At 50.6% G+C, this 20,526-nt stretch overlaps 1 protein-coding gene across 1 annotated transcript in view; it reads left to right on the forward strand.

Annotated features, from left to right (window-relative positions):
* Positions 1-20,526, forward strand: part of RAB2A (RAB2A, member RAS oncogene family) — a 213,882-nt gene that overhangs the window by 124,761 nt on the left and 68,595 nt on the right. The window contains exon 6 of the mRNA XM_030214829.1: positions 11,987-12,098. Coding sequence (XP_030070689.1) covers positions 11,987-12,098 — 112 coding nt within the window. The remainder of the gene's footprint in view (positions 1-11,986; positions 12,099-20,526) is intronic.

Consider the following 20,526-nt stretch of genomic DNA (forward strand, 5'->3'; position numbering starts at 1 on the left):
TAACGTAATACATTTTTTGATTAGCTTTCGAAGGTAACCCTTTTTCATCAGATCCTTCTTTCCGATGTGATGAAGAAGGGTTACCTTTGAAAGTTAATCAAAAGTGTATTACATTAGTCCAATAAAAAAGGTATCGTCTTATTTTCTTTGTTTTCTTTTATTTCTATTGATTACATTTAAAAGTGGACTAACACGGCTACCACATCGCTCAACTCAAATAGAAAATGAAGAAAATATTACCTCTTTCACCAGCTGAAAGTGTAAGTGCACAGCAAGGAGTCCTTGTCATTGATCCCACCAGAGGTCTAGAAATGATAGTGGAGGTTGTCTGGCCACTGCCACCTCCTGAGGTTTTACATCTTCACTGAGTAGTGTTGGTGCTCAAACTCTCTTTGATAATTTGACATGGGGAATCTTCCCTGAGGCTTCCTAGTAAGTAGGTTGGGATCCCTTACCTCTTTCCCTACTAACTCGGGGTCTTTTGGATGTGGGACCAGATTTCAAACAGACCCAAATCCATTAAGTGGTATATCTTGACAAGCTGGAGAAGGTCAACTAAATCAGCACCCCAACTCTGTAAGCCAGTCATGTTCTTAGCAAATAGCCATTCACTTCTAAGTTAGGCATTGACTTCAGGCACACATTCATCTCCAGGAAGGTTTTATTGTCCTCATCAGGATTCAGTTAAATTAGTAGGCCTTTAGTACTTGTGGACATACGTGGGGCACTGCTATCTCTGGGAGTGATTGGGATACTACCTGCTGATTGCTGTTTCAAGAGGAGGCATTTGTATGATTGACTTGTTACTAGAATTTTAACTAGCAGTTCTTCTGTTAACTGGTGGAGGAACTGCTGCAGATTCTGCTGTTCCACCAACCTCTCTGGCCCACTCAGTGCTTTTTTTGTAGGAAAAAAGGTACCGGTACTCATGGGCGGGGTCACCATCTATGGCTCTGCCCCATATGGTGACCACACCCCTTATACCAGCCATGGCACATATAAGAAGTATCATTGAAAATACTATACCAGTATAGAAGAAAAAAAATAACTTGTAATTGTTTTCATTATAAATAATTTCTATAAGCTGTTACAGCTTTAGTATACCCAGTGCAAAATAAGACAGCAGATATAAATTCTCAAATTGGATATCTTCCAAACACTAAAATAAAAATAAAATGATTTTTTCTACCTTTGTTGTCTGGCGACTTTGTTTTTCTGATCATGCTGGTCCCAATCTCTGATTCTGCTGCTCTCTATCTGTTCCCTTAACTCCGTTTTCAGGGCTTCCTTTCCATTTATTTCTTTGCTTTCCTCCTTTCTTCTTCATGTCTTGCCCTACATCCATAGGTAAAAGCTGGGTCCTCTGCGGACTTGACTGGAGGAGGTATAGAGTGGATCCAGCTTTTGCGTATTTTATTCATCCATGTGCAGTTTTTCTCCTCTTTTCCCTTTCCCTCATCTCGTCAGTATGCATCTCCTTCCTCTTTCCATCTACGTCCAGCATTTTTCCTCTCCCCCTCCATCCATGTCAAGCATTTCTCCTCTCTCCTCCCATCCATCCATGTTTATCTCACTTCCTCTCTCTTCCCTCCCCTCTATCCATGTCCAGCATTTCAACTCTTTTTCCCCTCCATCCATGTCCAGCATTTCTCCTCTCTCCCCTTCCCTCCATCCATGTCCAGCGTTTCTCCTCTCTTTCTCCTCTCCATCCATGTCCAGCATTTCAACTCTCTCCCCTCCCCTCCATCCATGTCCAGCATTTCAACTCTCTCCCCTCCCCTCCATCCATGTCCAGCATTTCAACTCTCTCCCCTCTTCTCCATCCATGTCCAGCATTTCTCCTTTGCCCCCGTTGAGTTCCAGTACCTACCCCAGCCCTACCTACCTGCCCGCCCTTAGCTCCCGACAGCCCTGCTTTCTGTTCCTGCTGCCCCACATGTTTAAATCTTTGTTTTTTACCTGAAGTCGCTGTGCCGGTGGCGGCATTAGTGAAAGGACCAGGCTCACCTCCTCCAGCCTTCCCTTCGTTCCCGTGCAGTGTCCCGCCTTCCTCTGATGTTTCCTGTTTCCGCGAGGGTGGGACACAGAGCTTGCTGCCACATTGAGTCACCCAAAACAATAGCAAACACTATTTAAAACAGTAGTAAATGCTTATTAGAATTAACGGACTGCTTATGTGTGGTCTGTCTGTAAAAAGTCTAAAGCTGTTCCAGTTGGATAAGCACTGCCTTAAAAGGTGGAGGATAAAGGATTTTTTTTTTATTTGACAGTGTTTTTTTTATTTGAAAGCTTATTTGAAAGCTTCCTTTATGTAGATATATATCATGAAATAAAAAAAAATTGAAAATCACTAAAACAGCATAAAAAATAATTATAGCTGGTAGAAACAGCAGTAATAAACTCTGTATTTTGTGCTCATTTTTCTACACTGTTCTATAGAATACAGTAATAGATGGCCAAATTTCAGTGAGGATATCCTGTTTCCTGATGGGTTCCTCTTAACTGTTGTAATCTGCCTTTAGAAACCTGGATGGAATATATTATAATTAAATGGAAGTAAAATTGGGATGCACTCTCATTGGGGCACATGGAATCACATCTTCACTTCATCTCTTTTGTAGAAACTAACATTTTAGATACACAAATTGATTATTCTGTTTTGAGCAGGTTTCAGAGAAAAGAGGTTTTATAAGTCAAAAATAAATATTTTGTTTCATGCAGATCTCTCATTTATTTAAACACTAGTAAAAAAAAAGCCCGTTTCAGTGAGAAATGAAACGGGTGCTAGCAAGGTTTTCCTTAGAGTGTATGTTTCAGAAAGAGTATGTGCGAGAGATGGAGTGTATGTGTGAGAGAGAGAGAAAGAGTGTGTCAGTGTTTGTGTGTGTGTAATGAAACAGGTGGTAGCAAGTGTGTGTTTTTGTGACAGAGAGAGTGTATGTGTGTGTGAATGAGACTGTGTGCCAGGGTGCCTCCCTCCCCCAAGGTGGCCCCCTTCCCTCCCTTTTCCCTGCCTGCCAGATGCAAGTGTGTATTTGTGACAGACAGAGAGAGTTAGTGTGTGCGAGTGTGTTTGTGAGAGAGAGAGTGGGTGTGCCAAGGGGCTTCCATCCCTCTGCCTCTCTCCCCACCTCGTAGTTCTCCTGCAGCCCTCCCTGGCACTTGATCGGCGTTACTCGGTACTCCTCCCCCTGGCTGCTAACACTGTCATGTTTTCCTGCGTGCCTGCCTGGCAAGGGCCCCCCCCCCCCCCCCCCCCGCCTCTCTCCCCACCTCGTACTCCTCCTGCACCCCGGCCTGCCACTTGATTGGCGTTATTCTGAACTCCTCCCCATGCCTGCTAGCAGTGACAGGTTTTACCTCCTGCTCCTCCAGCCTTCCGTGCCTCTTGATCTGCGATCGTCGTTATTCCTTCCCCTGCGTGCTACACACCCACCTTCTCCTCCGGCCCTTCCTGTGTGTGGATCGTCGAGCCTCGTTACTCTTCCCTCTGCCTGCTACAAACCCACCTTTTACTCCAGGAAGTTCATTGTTTTTTGGAGGGTGGCAGCTTCAGGATCGTAGCATTGTCATGAGCTGTTCGGACGGCAGGGTCGGGAGGGCGCAGGACAGCAGCGTCGGGAGGGTGCAGGTGCCTCGTTTTTTGGAGGGCGGGAGCTTCGGGGTTCCGGCGGATCAGCTTTTCGGACGGCACTCCTCCCCCTGCGTTGGTCGCTGTTTGTCGCTGTGCGTCGGGGGGAAGGGGTGGAGGCCCTGCGTAGGTCGCTGTCTGTACGTCGGGGGGGGGGGAGCATCGGAGGGAGGTGGAACTGCTGATTCGCTGAGTGTCATAGCCCCGCCTGCAACGTCGTCATGTTCTGACACGAGGGCAGGGCAGACACTCATGGGATCTTGCAACTACAAATTTAGAATGTTGGGGTTGTGAATTATGTGTGGATGGGGTGTGGCTGAGGGTGGGTCTATGAGTGAGAGTGAGTGGTGCTGACAGCCTGGATCCATTGTTGCCAGGGTTGCGGTCTTCTCGCAACACTGGGCGGGTTTTCTTTGAGCAGCTGCGGCAAAATTTCGGCGGCTGCGGGGTGCGGGTTTGGGCTCTTCTCCTGTGGCCGCTGTGTGCTTTTTTCCGGGGCTTCTAATGGTCCGATGTGGTCCAATAGAAGCTTTTGAGGGGCGTGGTCGACATCAGGGGCGGGGTTAACGACATCAGGGATGATGTCATGGGGTGGGGCTGGTGACGTGGGAGGCGGGGCTGGTGACGTGGGAGGCGGGGTTTGACGTTGGGCTGGTTTAGGGCTGATTTGGGGCAGGGAAATTTTTTCCCATCTGGCAATCTTGCCTGGAACACTACAGGGCTTCAGTGTTTCCCTGCCACACAGTTAGCGTCAGAACGTTGGAGGTGAGAATTATTTATATAGATAGCTAAATGGGCTGTAAGTCCCTAATGCAGTACATTGGTTTTCTTATATTTTGTTATTGTGATGACTTACACTGTGCCAAAACTGAACTCTTTTATCTGGTTGATAATAAAAGGAGCTCATTGTGAACACTATCCACACTAAAGGGTTGTTTTGTGGCTATACATGAGGAATTGTGATATTGCATAAATAGGTGTGTATTTTTATTTCTCCGAGGACAAGCAGGCTGCTTGTTCTCACTGATGGGTTGACGTCCACGGCAGCCCCTCCAATCGGAAACTTCTCTAGCAAAGTCCTTTGCTAGTCCTCGCGCGCGCACCGCGCATGCGCGGCCGTCTTCCCGCCCGAAACCGGCTCGAGCCGGCCAGTCTTCTTTTGTCCGCACTCGGTACGGTCGTGTTTTCGCCGTGTCGAGCCCCGGAAAGTCGACCTCGCGCGTCCAAATTTATTTTGACGTGTTTTTTCTTCGGAAAAGTCTTTCAAGTGTCGGGAAGTGCTCCGGAAACCCCCCAAACCGGGTTTCGTGTTAATCCTCCCCGTACTTCCAGCTTTTTGCCCCGGTAAGTTTTCTTTCGTCGTCGGGGTAGGCCTCTTTTTGGCCTCGGTCGAGATTTTTCTTCCTCTAAATTTTGGTGCTTCAATTTTCGTCATTTCGGCTTTTGATTTCGCCGGCGTGATTTTTCCGCCCATGACATCGAAGCCTTCCAGCGGCTTCAAGAAGTGCACCCAGTGCGCCCGGGTTATCTCGCTCACTGATCGACACTCGTCGTGTCTTCAGTGTCTGGGGGCCGAGCACCGCCCTCAGAACTGCAGTCTGTGTTCCCTGCTTCAAAGGCGGACTCAGGTAGCGAGACTAGCCCAGTGGAACGTGTTGTTCTCGGGCTCTTCGTCGGCATCGGCACCGGGATCTTCGAGTGCATCGACGTCGTCAGCGTCCAGACCATCTTCCTCGGCCGCCCTTGCATCGAGCGCATCGAGGCATCGGGCCTCTGCATCGGCGCCGAGACATCGGATAGCTGCATCGACGTCGGTGGTGCCAGGACCTCGTCTGCTGATGTCGTCGGACGGTGGTGCATCGGGTGGAGTGCAGGTGAGGGCTGTCCATTCCCCTGCTGGTGGCGGTGAGCCCTCGGGTGGGTCTCCTCCTACCCTGAGGGCTCCTGCGGTACAGCCCCCCCGAGATCGACCCTCTTCGGTCTCGGCCCCGAGGAAGCGACGGGTGGATTCGACGTCCTCCTCGTCGGTGCCGGGGAGCTCCGGTGACATGCTTCGGAAGAAGTCGAAGAAGCATCGACACCGGTCCCCTCCCCGCGTCGGCACCGAGAGCTCTGGGTCGCCGAGGGAGTCTGCACCCAGCAGGCATCGGCACCGAGAGGACCGCTCACCCTCTGTTCAGGAGGTGTCGATGCGCTCCGCTCTGGACAGCCCGGAACAGCCTCCACGCCCGGAACAGGTACTGACGTCGACGCCTGCATCGACCTCCATGCCTTTCTCTGCAGCCGCTCTGAACGAGAGCCTCCGGGCCGTTCTCCCAGAGATTCTGGGGGAGCTGTTGCGCCCTACCCCTCCGGTACCGGCGGTGCTTGCGCCTCCGGTACCGTCGAGCGTGGCGCCGGCTGGCCCATCGCCCGGGGTGAGGTCCCCGACGTCGGTACCGCGTGCGGTGCCGACTGCGGCCACCTCCCAGGAGGGCTCCCCGACTACGTCGGCGGAGGGAGCTTCGCCGATGCGGGCGAGGGAGTCTACCTCTCGACGCCCCCATCGTGGACGCGGCTCCACGGAGTCGAGCCGGGCCCGGTTGCAGACGCAGGTCCGTGAACTTGTGTCTGACACCGAGGGTGAGGCCTCGTGGGAAGAAGAAGAAGATCCCAGATATTTCTCTGACGAGGAGTCTGAGGGTCTTCCTTCTGATCCCACTCCCTCTCCTGAAAGACAGCTTTCTCCTCCTGAGAGTCTGTCTTTTGCTTCCTTTGTCCGGGAGATGTCTACGGCCATCCCCTTCCCGGTGGTTGTGGAGGACGAGCCCAGGGCTGAAATGTTTGAGCTCCTGGACTATCCTTCTCCACCTAAGGAAGCGTCCACTGTTCCCTTGCATCATGTCCTAAAAAAGACATTGCTTGCGAACTGGACGAAACCTCTAACTAATCCCCACATCCCCAAGAAGATCGAGTCCCAGTACCGGATCCATGGGGACCCAGAGCTGATGCGCACCCAGTTGCCTCACGACTCTGGAGTTGTGGATCTGGCCCTAAAGAAGGCTAAGAGTTCTAGAGAGCATGCTTCGGCGCCCCCGGGCAAAGACTCTAGAACCTTAGACTCCTTTGGGAGGAAGGCCTACCATTCTTCTATGCTCGTGGCCAAGATCCAGTCTTACCAGCTCTACACGAGCATACACATGCGGAACAATGTGCGGCAGTTGGCGGGCTTGGTTGATGCTCTTCCCCCTGAGCAAGCCAAGCCTTTTCAGGAGGTGGTCAGGCAGCTGAAGGCGTGCAGAAAATTCCTGGCCAGAGGGGTGTATGACACCTTTGATGTTGCGTCCAGGGCCGCTGCTCAAGGTGTGGTGATGCGCAGGCTCTCATGGCTGCGTGCCGCCGACCTGGAGAATAGACTCCAGCAGCGGATTGCGGACTCGCCTTGCCGTGCGGACAACATTTTTGGAGAGAAAGTCGAACAGGTGGTAGAGTCTCTCCACCAGCGGGACACCGCATTCGACAAGTTCTCCCGCCGGCAGCCTTCAGCATCTACCTCTACAGGTAGAAGATTTTTCGGGGGAAGGAAAACTGTTCCCTACTCTTCTGGTAAGCGTAGGTACAATCCTCCTTCTCGACAGCCTGCGGCCCAGGCTAAGCCCCAGCGCGCTCGCTCTCGTCAGCAGCGTGCGCCTCAGCCAGGCCCCTCGGCTCCCCAGCAAAAGCAAGGGGCGAGCTTTTGACTGGCTCCAGCAGAGCATAGCCGACATCCAAGTGTCAGTGCCGGGCGACCTACCAGTCGGGGGGAGGTTGAAAGCTTTTCACCAAAGGTGGCCTCTAATAACCTCCGACCAGTGGGTTCTCCAAATAGTCCGGCAAGGATACACCCTCAATTTGGCCTCAAAACCTCCAAATTGTCCACCGGGAGCTCAGTCTTACAGCTTCCAGCACAAGCAGGTACTTGCAGAGGAACTCTCCGCCCTTCTCAGCGCCAGTGCGGTCGAGCCCGTGCCATCCGGGCAAGAAGGGCTGGGATTCTATTCCAGGTACTTCCTTGTGGAAAAGAAAACAGGGGGGATGCGTCCCATCCTAGACCTAAGGGCCCTGAACAAATATCTCGTAAAAGAAAAGTTCAGGATGCTTTCCCTGGGCACCCTTCTCCCCATGATTCAGCAAAACGATTGGCTATGCTCTCTGGACTTGAAGGATGCCTACACACACATCCCGATACTGCCAGCTCACAGACAGTATCTGCGATTTCAGTTGGGCACACGCCACTTCCAGTACTGTGTGCTACCCTTTGGGCTCGCCTCTGCGCCCAGGGTGTTCACAAAGTGTCTAGCTGTGGTAGCAGTGGCACTTCGCAGGCTGGGGGTGCACGTGTTCCCATATCTCGACGATTGGCTGGTGAAGAACACATCCGAGGCAGGAGCCCTGCAGTCCATGCAGATGACTATTCGCCTCCTGGAGCTACTGGGGTTTGTGATAAATTATCCAAAGTCCCATCTTCTCCCAGTGCAGAAACTCGAATTCATAGGAGCTCTGCTGGACTCTCGGACGGCTCGCGCCTATCTCCCAGAGACGAGGGCCAACAACTTGTTGTCCCTCGTCTCGCGGGTGCGAGCGTCCCAGCAGATCACAGCTCGGCAGATGTTGAGATTGCTGGGCCACATGGCCTCCACAGTTCATGTGACTCCCATGGCCCGTCTTCACATGAGATCTGCTCAATGGACCCTAGCCTCCCAGTGGTATCAGGCTGCTGGGGGTCTAGAAGACGTGATCCACCTGTCCACGAGTTTTCTCGAATCCCTGTATTGGTGGACAATCTGGTCCAATTTGACTCTGGGACGTCCTTTCCAAATTCCTCAGCCACAAAAAGTGCTGACAACGGATGCGTCTCTCCTGGGATGGGGAGCTCATGTCGATGGGCTTCACACCCAAGGAAGCTGGTCCCTCCAGGAACGCGGTCTACAGATCAATCTCCTGGAGTTGCGAGCGATCTGGAACGCTCTGAAGGCTTTCAGAGATCGGCTGTCCCATCAAATTATCCAAATTCAGACAGACAACCAGGTTGCCATGTACTATGTCAACAAGCAGGGGGGCACCGGATCTCGCCCCCTGTGTCAGGAAGCCGTCAGCATGTGGCTCTGGGCTCGCCGTCTCGGCATGGTGCTCCAAGCCACATATCTGGCAGGCGTAAACAACAGTCTGGCCGACAGACTGAGCCGGATTATGCAACCTCATGAGTGGTCGCTCAACTCCAGAGTGGTGCGCCAGATCTTCCAAGCGTGGGGCACCCCCTTGGTGGATCTCTTCGCATCTCGAGTGAACCACAAAGTCCCTCAGTTCTGCTTCAGGCCCCCGGCAGACTGGCATCGGATGCCTTCCTCCTGGATTGGGGGGAGGGCCTGCTGTATGCTTATCCTCCCATTCCTCTGGTGGGGAAGACTTTGTTGAAACTCAAGCAAGACCGAGGCACCATGATTCTGATTGCTCCTTTTTGGCCGCGTCAGATCTGGTTCCCTCTTCTTCTGGAGTTATCCTCCGAAGAACCGTGGAGATTGGAGTGTTTTCCGACCCTCATCACGCAGGACGAAGGGGCTCTTCTGCATCCCAGCCTCCGGTCCCTGGCTCTCACGGCCTGGATGTTGAGAGCGTAGACTTTGCCTCTTTGGGTCTGTCAGAGGGTGTCTCCCGCGTCTTGCTTGCTTCCAGGAAAGATTCCACTAAGAGGAGTTACTTCTTTCTGTGGAGGAGGTTTGCCGTCTGGTGTGACAGCAAGGCCCTAGCTCCTCGCTCTTGTCCTACACAGACCCTGCTTGAATACCTTCTGCACTTGTCTGAGTCTGGTCTCAAGACCAACTCTGTAAGAGTTCACCTTAGCGCAATCAGTGCATACCATTACCATGTGGAAGGTAAGCCGATCTCAGGACAGCCTTTAGTTGTTCGCTTCATGAGAGGTTTGCTTTTGTCAAAGCCCCCTGTCAAGCCTCCTACAGTGTCATGGGATCTCAATGTCGTTCTCACCCAGCTGATGAAACCTCCTTTTGAGCCACTGAATTCCTGCCATCTGAAGTACTTGACCTGGAAGGTCATTTTCTTGGTGGCAGTTACTTCAGCTCGTAGAGTCAGTGAGCTTCAGGCCCTGGTAGCCCATGCCCCTTACACCAAATTTCATCATAACAGAGTAGTCCTCCGCACTCACCCTAAGTTCTTGCCAAAGGTTGTGTCGGAGTTCCATCTGAACCAGTCAATTGTCTTGCCAACATTCTTTCCCCGTCCTCATTCCTGCCCTGCTGAACGTCAGCTGCACACATTGGACTGCAAGAGAGCATTGGCCTTCTACCTGGAGCGGACACAGCCCCACAGACAGTCCGCCCAATTGTTTGTTTCTTTTGATCCCAATAGGAGGGGAGTGGCTGTAGGGAAACGCACCATATCCAATTGGCTAGCAGATTGCATTTCCTTCACTTACGCCCAGGCGGGGCTGGCTCTTGAGGGTCATGTCACGGCTCATAATGTTAGAGCCATGGCTGCGTCGGTAGCCCACTTGAAGTCAGCCTCTATTGAAGAAATTTGCAAAGCTGTGACGTGGTCATCCGTCCACACATTCACATCTCATTACTGCCTGCAGCAGGATACCCGACGCGACAGTCGGTTCGGGCAGTCAGTTCTTCAGAACCTGTTTGGGCTTTAGGATCCAACTCCACCCCCCGAGGGCCCTGTTTGTTCTGTTCCAGGCTGCACTCTCAGTTAGTTGGTAAATTTTTTAGGTCAATTTCAGTTATGTCCTCGCCGTTGCGAGGCCCAATTGACCATGGTTATTGTTTTGAGTGAGCCTGGGGGCTAGGGATACCCCATCAGTGAGAACAAGCAGCCTGCTTGTCCTCGGAGAAAGCGAATGCTACATACCTGTAGAAGGTATTCTCCGAGGACAGCAGGCTGATTGTTCTCACAAACCCGCCCGCCTCCCCGTTGGAGTTGTGTCTTCCCTTGAAGTGTATTGTCTTGCTACATACTGGACTGGCCGGCTCGAGCCGGTTTTGGGCGGGAAGACGGCCGCGCATGCGCGGTGCGCGCGGGCGCGCGAGGACTAGCAAAGGACTTTGCTAGAGAAGTTTCCGATTGGAGGGGCTGCCGTGGACGTCAACCCATCAGTGAGAACAATCAGCCTGCTGTCCTCGGAGAATACCTTCTACAGGTATGTAGCATTCGCTTCCTGGTCATGCATCCAAAGGTTATGTAATCCTTTCAAGAAAACCAGTTAATCATTTAAATTAATAATGAAACATAACCAGAAAGGCATGGTATGGTCGCATTTTCAATATGGTAATACTAGAGCCCAGCTAAGGATCAGGTTATTTTGAGTTAGTCTTCCCTGGACCAAACTTGCTTTCTTTGTGCCATCACCATCCAGTTGGGTAGGCAGTGCCTTAAAAAGTGGAGGATAAAGGATTTTTTATTTTTTTATTTTTTTACATTTATATCTCACAAGCAAACTCAGGTTCAGTGTTGTTTACAGTTGAAAATACAGTGAGACATAATAGAATTCAGTAACATCATGGGAGCAAGTCAATGGATATATCAGAAACATTTAAAGTTGAGATTACCATATATACCCAATTGAACATATAAAAGTCGTCTTTTTAATGATAACGCATGTTAGAAAACAGCTGATAGCCTCCTTGCTTTGTTTTGGGTCTACCAGTACGGCAGCTGCTGGGGGAAACCGTCATGCTGTCTCCTGCTGTTTCTCCCGCTTCCTTGGTGTGAAACAAAAGAGAAAAATGTACTTAGAAATTCAAGGGAAGGACCAGCAGGAAGTGACACACTAATAGCATATGTGTTCTTTCCTTTTTGTGTCTGCTTTTAACTCTCAACTCCTTATTTGCCTGTTCAGTACCCTTATTTGTTTTAGTCATACCCATATTAAATGTAACTCCCTAATCCCTTCCTTTTCCTTTTTGTCTTGAATAGATTGTAAGCTCTATTGAGCTGGGACTGTCTCACACATGTTTGTGTACAGTGCTGCTTATTTCTGAGTAGTAGCAATAGTACAAGTACAGAAAGCTGTTTTGATACTAGGTCTGCAGGAGGATGAGATCATGATCTGTGATATCCTGTTGAGCTGACTCCTACCTCTTGATTTGACATGATTCTTTAATTTCATTTCATTTATTAAAAGCTTATGTACCACCACACTGGCCTTTGGTCATTCATTAGCATAACTGCAAGATGCAGGTCAGTGTTTTTATTTACAGAATCAGTTTTTCTGGAATAGTTTCTTAGCCTTTTAACACTTCAGTTTCTGAAAATCTTTTTGGGTGGTTGGATTAAATTTGCCTCCTTAAGTAGTATGTTTGTTTCCCCCTATTTTAGTGACTTGGAGTCCAGAAGGGAAGTAAAGAAGGAGGAAGGTGAAGCATTTGCACGAGAACATGGACTTATCTTTATGGAGACATCTGCAAAGACTGCTTCCAATGTAGAGGAGGTAATTTTTCTTTCATTTTGGTATGTTTTGTAGTAGTGATATCACTTCTCAATAGCTGCTATGTCCCTCTGTCAGGTGGTCCATCCATATGCATACATTTTGGCACATATGTCCAGCAGCAAACCGAGTGACTTAGTATCTGGTGGAGTCCCCATCCCTCACCAGCAGAAGAATAAGAAACAGATCCACAGTGGTGTGACTTACCTGATGTGCCAGCTGGGTCCCGCCCCCCGTCAGCAGAGTTGCTAGAAGCGAATCTGCGACATTAGAACAGTGGAACTTCTGAAAAGGTTCTTCCCACCTCTTCCCCTCAAAGGCAGAAGAGCATGAAGCAGATCTAGGCTTGCAGAGGTACTAGTGACAAGAGAGAGGAAAGTGAAAGGGAGCTATAATAAAAAGATGGGAGGGAAGATAAAGGGAAGACGAATGAACAGGGTAAGGTGGAGGAAAGATGAAGAAGGGCTCAAATAAATTCTCCCTAGCAGCACATGGACATATACCCTCTCTTCATACTCACACACAACCCACCGAGTTACTTACCTATATGTTCATACTTGTCTCATATACACCGTCACTTGCGCATTTAGCAGAATATATTTTGTTGCAGTGCTTAGATCATGCACTTCTCAGCTTTTAAGTCTGATCTGACATTTTAGGATAATATTGCAAGAAACAATGCTTTGATAAAAGAATACTGGACCAATGAATTACTGCATGTACATTTTGTTTAATTTGCCAGATCTAGATTTTACTAGGTGCTCTGTTTTGTTTAGCTTTGTTTCCTGACTCACATTCATATTCTTTTTGTGATTTGAGCTCTTACTGTCACAGGTGACACCTACAGTTATGCAGAGATCTGAAGTTTATCAGCAATGCTATGAAAAAATGGGCATAGGAAAACAATAGCAAAATACCATCAGCTAAGGGGAAACCTAGCTTAGACAGTTAAAAAAATAATATATTGATTAAAAACAAGGTGATGGCATCCTTGAAAAGTGCACTTCAGCATGAAACAAGAGGACCTTTGCAATGTCATGTCCTGTATGCTGTGATCTTATTTTCAATAATAGTGATTTATTATATATATGATATGTGTGTGTGTGTATATATCAAACATATAAACGGCAAGTGACCGACTCACCTGCAAATGCGCAGTATAGACTTCCCTCTCTGTCCCGCCCTCGCGTCAAGACGTGATGACGTCAGAGGGCGGAACAGAGAGGGAAACTGAATCGGAGCCACTGTCTGACGCTGCCGCCTGGAAATGAACATCGCGCGTACCAACCTCTACCCTCCCCCCCCATCCCCGCTGCCGCTCCTGCCCCCCTCCGTATCGGGCCCCCTGCACTGACCTGACAGCGCCTCTCACCTCCGTGTGGAAGCGCTGCAGGCAGCAGCAGAGTGATCAGCTGCCTGCAGTGCTTTCACACGGAGGTGAGAGGCGCTGTCAGGTCAGTGCAGGGGGCCCGGCATGGAGGGGGAGGAAGCGGTGGCGAGGAGGGGAGCTGGAAATCTCGCACGTTTTTACGGGCTTAACGGCTACTGTTTATATAGTTCTCCGAGGACAAGCAGGCTGCTTGTTCTCACTGATGGGTGACGTCCACGGCATCCCCCTCCAATCAGAATCTTCACTAGCAAAGACATTTGCTAGCCCTCGCGCGCCCATGCGCACCACGCATGCGCGACCGTCTTCCCGCCCGAACCGGCTCGTGTTTGTCAGTCTTCTTTTGTCTGCGCTCGGGACGGTCGTGTTTTGCCGCCGTTTCGTGCCCCTCAGAAGACCTCGCGTGTCTTTCGTGTTTCTATTTTCTGTGTTTGTTTAAAAAAAAAAAGAGAGAGGAAGGTTCCCCTTTTTCCCGTATTTTTAGTTTTTTTCCCAGCGTAAGTTTCCTTTTGCTTTCGGGAGCGGCCTTGTTGGCCACCCGTACGGGTTTTTTCTCCCTTTTTTCTCGGTGCCTATTGTCATCATCGCGAATTTTGATTTCTCCGGCGCGATTTTTCCGCCCATGTCATCGAAGCCTTCCAGCGGCTTCAAGAAGTGCACCCAGTGTGCCCGGATAATCTCGCTCACTGATAGGCACGCTTCGTGTCTTCAGTGTCTGGGGGCTGGGCATGGCCGCAGGCCTGTAGTCTTTGTGCTCTTTCGCAAAAGAGGACTCGGGTAGCGAGATTAGCCCAGTGGAACGTTCTGTTCTCCGGCGCTTCGACGGCAACAGCATCTCTGGATTCATCGGATGCATCGGCGTCGGCAGCACCGAAGTCTTCGGGGATCGCATCGGGGTCGTCGGTACCGAAGCGTCCTCCTCCTGCATCGTCGGTACCGAGACTTCGAAAGAGGGCGTCGGTGGTACCGGGACCCCCGCTGGTGTTGATGTCGTCGGACGGTGGTGCTTCGTCTGGAGTGCAGGTGAGGGCTGTCCATTCCCCTGCTGGTGGCGGTGAGCCTTCGGGTAGGTCTCCTCCTGCCCTGAGGGCTCCTGCGGATTGCGGACTCCCCTTGCCGAGCGGATAATATTTTTGGGGAAAAAGTCGAACAGGTGGTAGAACAGCTCCACCAGCGGGATAACACTTTCGACAAATTCTCCCGCCGGCAGCCTTCAGTATCTACCTCATCAGGTAGACGTTTTTATGGGGGAAGGAGGGCTGTTCCCTACTCTTCTGGGAAGCGTAGGTACAATCCTCCCTCTCGACAGCCTGCGGCCCAAGCTAAGCCCCAGCGCGTGCGCTCTCGTCAGCAGCGTGCGCCTCAGCAAGGCCCCACAGCTCCCCAGCAAAAGCAGGGGGCGAGCTTTTGACTGGCTCCAGCAGAGCATAGCCGATATCAAAGTGTCCGTGCCGGACGATCTGCCGTTCGGGGGGGAGGTTGAAAGTTTTTCACCAAAGGTGGCCTCTTATAACCTCCGACCGTTGGGTTCTTCAAATAGTCCGGCAAGGATACGCCCTCAATTTGGCCTCCATGCCTCCAAATTGCCCATCGGGAGCTCAGTCTTTCAGCTTCCAGCACAAGCAGGTACTTGCAGAGGAACTCTCCGCCCTTCTCAGCGCCAATGCGGTCGAGCCCGTGCCACCGGGGCAGGAGGGGCTGGGATTCTATTCCAGGTACTTCCTTGTGGAAAAGAAAACAGGGGGGATGCGTCCCATCCTAGACCTAAGGGCCCTGAACAAATATCTGGTCAAGGAAAAGTTCAGGATGCTTTCCCTGGGCACCCTTCTTCCCATGATTCAGGAAAAAGATTAGCTATGCTCTCTGGACTTAATGGATGCTTACGCGCATATTCCGATACTGCCAGCTCACAGACAGTATCTCCGATTTCATCTGGGAACACGGCACTTCCAGTACTTTGTGCTATCCTTTGGGCTCACCTCTGCGCCCAGGGTGTTCACGAAGTGCCTGGCTGTGGTAGCAGCAGCGCTCCGCAGACTTGGAGTGCACGTGTTCCCTTATCTTGACGATTGGCTGGTGAAGAATACATCCGAGGCAGGAGCTCTACAGTCCATGCAGATGACTATTTGACTCCTGGAGCTGCTGGGGTTTGTGATAAATTATCCAAAGTCCCACCTTCTCCCAGTACAGAGACTCGAATTCATAGGAGCTCTGCTGGATTCTCGGACGGCTCGTGCCTATCTTCCGGAGACAAGAGCAAACAATCTGTTGTCCCTCGTCTCCCGGGTGCGAGCGTCCCAGCAGATCACAGCTCGGCAGATGTTGAGATTGCTCGGCCACATGGCCTCCACAGTTCATGTGACTCCCATGGCCCGTCTTCGCATGAGATCTGCTCAATGGACCCTAGCTTCCCAGTGGGTTCAGGCTGCTGGGGATCTAGAGGACGTGATCCACCTGTCCACGAGTTTTCTCGAATCCCTGCACTGGTGGACGATTTGGTCCAATTTGACTCTGGGATGCCCTTTCCAAATTCCTCAGCCGCAAAAAGTGCTGACTACGGATGCGTCTCTCCTGGGGTGGGGAGCTCATTTCGATGGGCTTCACACCCAGGGAAGCTGGTCCCTCCAGGAACAAGGTCTACAGATCAATCTCCTGGAGTTTCGAGCGGTCTGGAACGCTCTGAAGGCTTTCAGAGATCGGCTGTCCCACCAAATTATCCAAATTCAGACAGACAACCAGGTTGCCATGTATTACATCAACAAGCAGGGGGGCACCGGATCTCGCCCCCTGTGTCAGGAAGCCGTCAGCATGTGGCTGTGGGCTCGCCGTTACGACATGTTTCTCCAAGCCACATATCTGGCAGGCGTAAACAACAGTCTGGCCGACAGGTTGAGCAGGATTATGCAACCTCACGAGTGGTCGCTCAACTCCAGAGTACTGCGCTGGATCTTCCTAGTGTGGGGCACCCCCCCTTGGTAGATCTCTTCGCATCTCGAGCCAACCACAAGGTCCCTCAGTTCTTTTCCAGACTTCAGGCCCACGGCCGACTGGCATCAGATGCCTTCCTCCTGGATTGGGGGGGAAGGCCTGCTGTATGCTTATCCTCCCATACCTCTGGTGGGGAAGACTTTGTTGAAACTCAAGCAGACCGAGGCACCATGATTCTGATTGCTCCTTTTTGGCCGCGTCAGATCTGGTTCCCTCTTCTTCTGGAGTTGTCCTCCGAAGAACCGTGGAGATTGGAGTGTTTTCCGACCCTTATCACCCAGAACGAAGGGGCGCTTCTGCATCCCAACCTCCGGTCTCTGGCTCTCACGGCCTAGATGTTGAGAGCGTAGACTTTGCCTCTTTGGGTCTGTCGGAGGGTGTCTCCCGTGTCTTGCTTGCTTCCAGGAAAGATTCCACTAAAAGGAGTTACTTCTTTTTATGGAGGAGGTTTGCCGTCTGGTGTGACCGCAAGGCCTTAGATCCTCGCTCTTGTCCTACACAGACCCTGCTTGACTACCTTCTGCACTTGTCTGAGTCTGGTCTCAAGACCAACTCTGTAAGGGTTCACCTTAGCGCAATCAGTGCATACCATTACCGTGTAGAAGGTAAGCCGATCTCAGGACAGCCTTTAGTTGTTTGCTTTATGAGAGGTTTGCTTTTGTCAAAGCCCCCCATCAAACCTCCTACAGTGTCATGGGATCTCAATGTCGTCCTCACCCAGCTGATGAAACCTCCTTTTGAGCCACTGAATTCATGCCATCTGAAGTACTTGACCTGGAAGGTCATTTTCTTGGGGGCAGTAACTTCAGCTCGTAGAGTCAGTGAGCTTCAGGTCCTGGTAGCCCATGCTCCTTACACCAAATTTCATCATAATAGAGTAGTCCTCCGCACTCACCCTAAGTTCTTGCCGAAGGTGGTGTCGGAATTCCATCTGAACCAGTCAATTGTCTTGCCAACATTCTTTCCCCGTCCTCATTCCTGCCCTGCTGAACGTCAGCTGCACACATTGGACTGCAAAAGAGCATTGGCCTTCTATCTGGAGAGGACACAGCCCAACAGACAGTCCGCCCAATTGTTAGTTTCTTTTGATCCCAACAGGAGGGGAGTGGCTGTGGGGAAACGCATCTTATCAAATTGGCTAGCAGACTGCATTTCCTTCACTTACGCCCAGGCTGGGCTGGCTCTTGAGGGTCTTGTCACGGCTCATAATGTTAGAGCCATGGCAGCGTCAGTGGCCCACTTGAAGTCAGCCACTATTGAAGAGATCTGCAAGGCTGCGATGTGGTCGTCTGTCCACACATTCACATCTCATTACTGCCTGCAGCAGGATACCTGACGCGACAGTCGGTTCGGGCAGTCAGTGCTTCAGAATCTGTTTGGGGTTTGAATCCAACTCCACCCCCCTAGGCCCATTTTTTTATTCTGTTCCAGGCTACACTCTCAGTTAGTTGGATAAGTTGTTAGGTCAATCTCAGTTATGTCCTCGCCGTTGCGAGGTCCAATTGACCGTGTTTGTTGTTTTGAGTGAGCCTGGGGGCTAGGGATACCCCATCAGTGAGAACAAGCAGCCTGCTTGTCCTCGGAGAAAGCGAATGCTACATACCTGTAGAAGGTATTCTCCGAGGACAGCAGGCTGATTGTTCTCACAAACCCGCCCGCCTCCCCTTTGGAGTTGTCTTCCCTTGTTTTTGTCTTGCTACATAAGGGACTGACGAACACGAGCTGGTTCGGGCGGGAAGACGGTGCGCATGGGCACGCGAGGACTAGCAAACGTCTTTGCTAGTGAAGATTCCGATTGGAGGGGGATGCCGTGGACGTCACCCATCAGTGAGAACAATCAGCCTGCTGTCCTCGGAGAATACCTTCTACAGGTATGTAGCATTCTCTCTCTCTCTCTCTCTCTCTCTCTCTCTCTCTCTCTCTCTATCTATCTATCTATCTATCTATATACACTTATTTGTTCACTTACTTATTTAGAGGCCCTTTTACTAACCTGTGCTATTAAATGCCTTATCTCGCAGCACACTTAAGGCACAAAAGTTGTGAAGGCACGCCACTGTAATCTAACCCATACTTGCTTGTCCCTACTAAGATCCATTCCATCCCTGTAAGTAATCTCCTCCATCCCCACCCATACCTTTAGCCTTCAGAAGTAGTTATTTCATTTAATTATGCTACTGAAATACATGAGAGTACCTACTGCTACTGGGAAACTGGACTGTTACTGATTCCTACTCAGACACCACATACCAGCAGAATCCTTTACCTCAGTTGCAGATGCAAATATGACTCTCACGCGGTACAAAATAGGGAACTGCAAAAAACATGCAGACAAAAACTGAAAGCAGAGATACTGGACTCTACATGTCATGCAACACCAGAAAAATAGAAACGTATGTCATCCTGTATCATGCAATATAAAACCAACAGATGCAAATTCTCAGCACCTGCATAATTCAATCACTAAACTAAAAATAAAATCATTTTTCCTACCTTTGTGGTCTGGTGACGTTATTATTCCAATCATTTTGTTTCCAATCTCTGGTTCTGCTTTCCTCTGTCTGTGCTCTTAACTCTGTTTACAGGGCCTCCTTTCCATTTGCAGTTTCTTTTCTCACCTCCTGCCCTATATCTGTTTGGCACTGAGCTTTCATGTTCAGCTTTCATCAATTTCTGTGCAACCTTCTCAAATCTATCTTGTTTTCCCTTTCTCTTCCCTTCATGTGCAGCCTGTCTCCCATCTTCTCTTTATGTTCAGCATGTCCTCCTCTTCCCTTCCCTTATGTTCAGCATGTCCTCCTCCTTCCCTTCCCTTGTGTGCAGCATGTCTCCCCTCTTCTCTTCCCTTCCCTCATGTGCAGCATGTCTCCCTTCTCCCCCTTCCCTCGTGTGCAGCATGTCTCCCTTCTCCCCCTTCCCTCGTGTGCAGCATGTCTCCCTTCTCCCCCTTCCCTCGTGTGCAGCATGTCTCCCTTCTCCCCCTTCCCTCGTGTGCAGCATGTCTCCCTTCTCCCCCTTCCCTCGTGTGCAGCATGTCTCCCTTCTCCCCCTTCCCTCGTGTGCAGCATGTCTCCCGTTCCCTCGTGTGCAGCATGTCTCCCCTTCCCTCGTGTGCAGCATGTCACTCATTTTCCGCTGTGGTATTGCCTCTGCTCCTCCTCCTTTCCCTGCAGGTCCCGAAAGCTCTCCCCCCCCCCCCCCCCCCCCCAACAAAAAAGTCCAGCACCTCTTTTCTTCTCCACGTCCCCTCTCTTCACCCCTCATTGGATCTCTCTCTTCCTTAACTGATTTCTCTGCCCAACAACTCTCTCCCTCTTTGCCCCTCGTGTCGGTCTTCAAAATTATTTCCCAGGTTTGTTTTTCCATTTCTTCTCTTTTCTCTCTCTTTTCCTTCTCCACATCTGCCACTGATCTGTTTTATTTCCACTTTTCTCTTCTCAGCCTTTAGGTTTACCTAATTCTCTCTTTCTCTCGTCCTCTTTTTAGTCTCCTCCTTTTTACCTCTTATTTGACTACTGTTTTTTTTTTTGTTTTTTCATCTCCCTCTCATCCCCTCTCTAGCATTCCCCTTGTTCTCTCAGTCTCTCTGCTTAGTCCTCCATTTCATAGTAACATAGTGGATGAGTTCAGATAACGTCCCATCCAATCTAGTCAATATCCTCTTTCCCTCTCAACCCTCACATACCCTGCACTGCATCTCATCCCATCATCAGTCCCAGCTCCATCCCTGTCTCTCCATTCTTCTCTTGCCTGCATGCTATCTTTTTAATTTCTTACTCTCTACCCCACTCAAATTGTTTCTTTCACCACCTTTTAAACCCCATTTCCACCCCCCACTCAACCCTTTCAGAGATCCATCATCCCCTTTCTCCAATACCCCTCCTCAGGGCCCCCATCCCTTTTCAATGCCTCTCATACTCTCGCCAGTCTACCAGGTCATTTACATTATGTCTCAGCGTCCGTCCCCCCCAACAGTTCGTCCCCTCCCTCTTACCCCCTCCCATTTCACACCCTAATTCTCCCAACCCATTAACACACCCTCACTCTTACGTACTA

The sequence above is a fragment of the Microcaecilia unicolor genome, chromosome 1 (assembly GCF_901765095.1).
Source record: "Microcaecilia unicolor chromosome 1, aMicUni1.1, whole genome shotgun sequence".
NCBI classification, from domain to species: domain Eukaryota; kingdom Metazoa; phylum Chordata; class Amphibia; order Gymnophiona; family Siphonopidae; genus Microcaecilia; species Microcaecilia unicolor.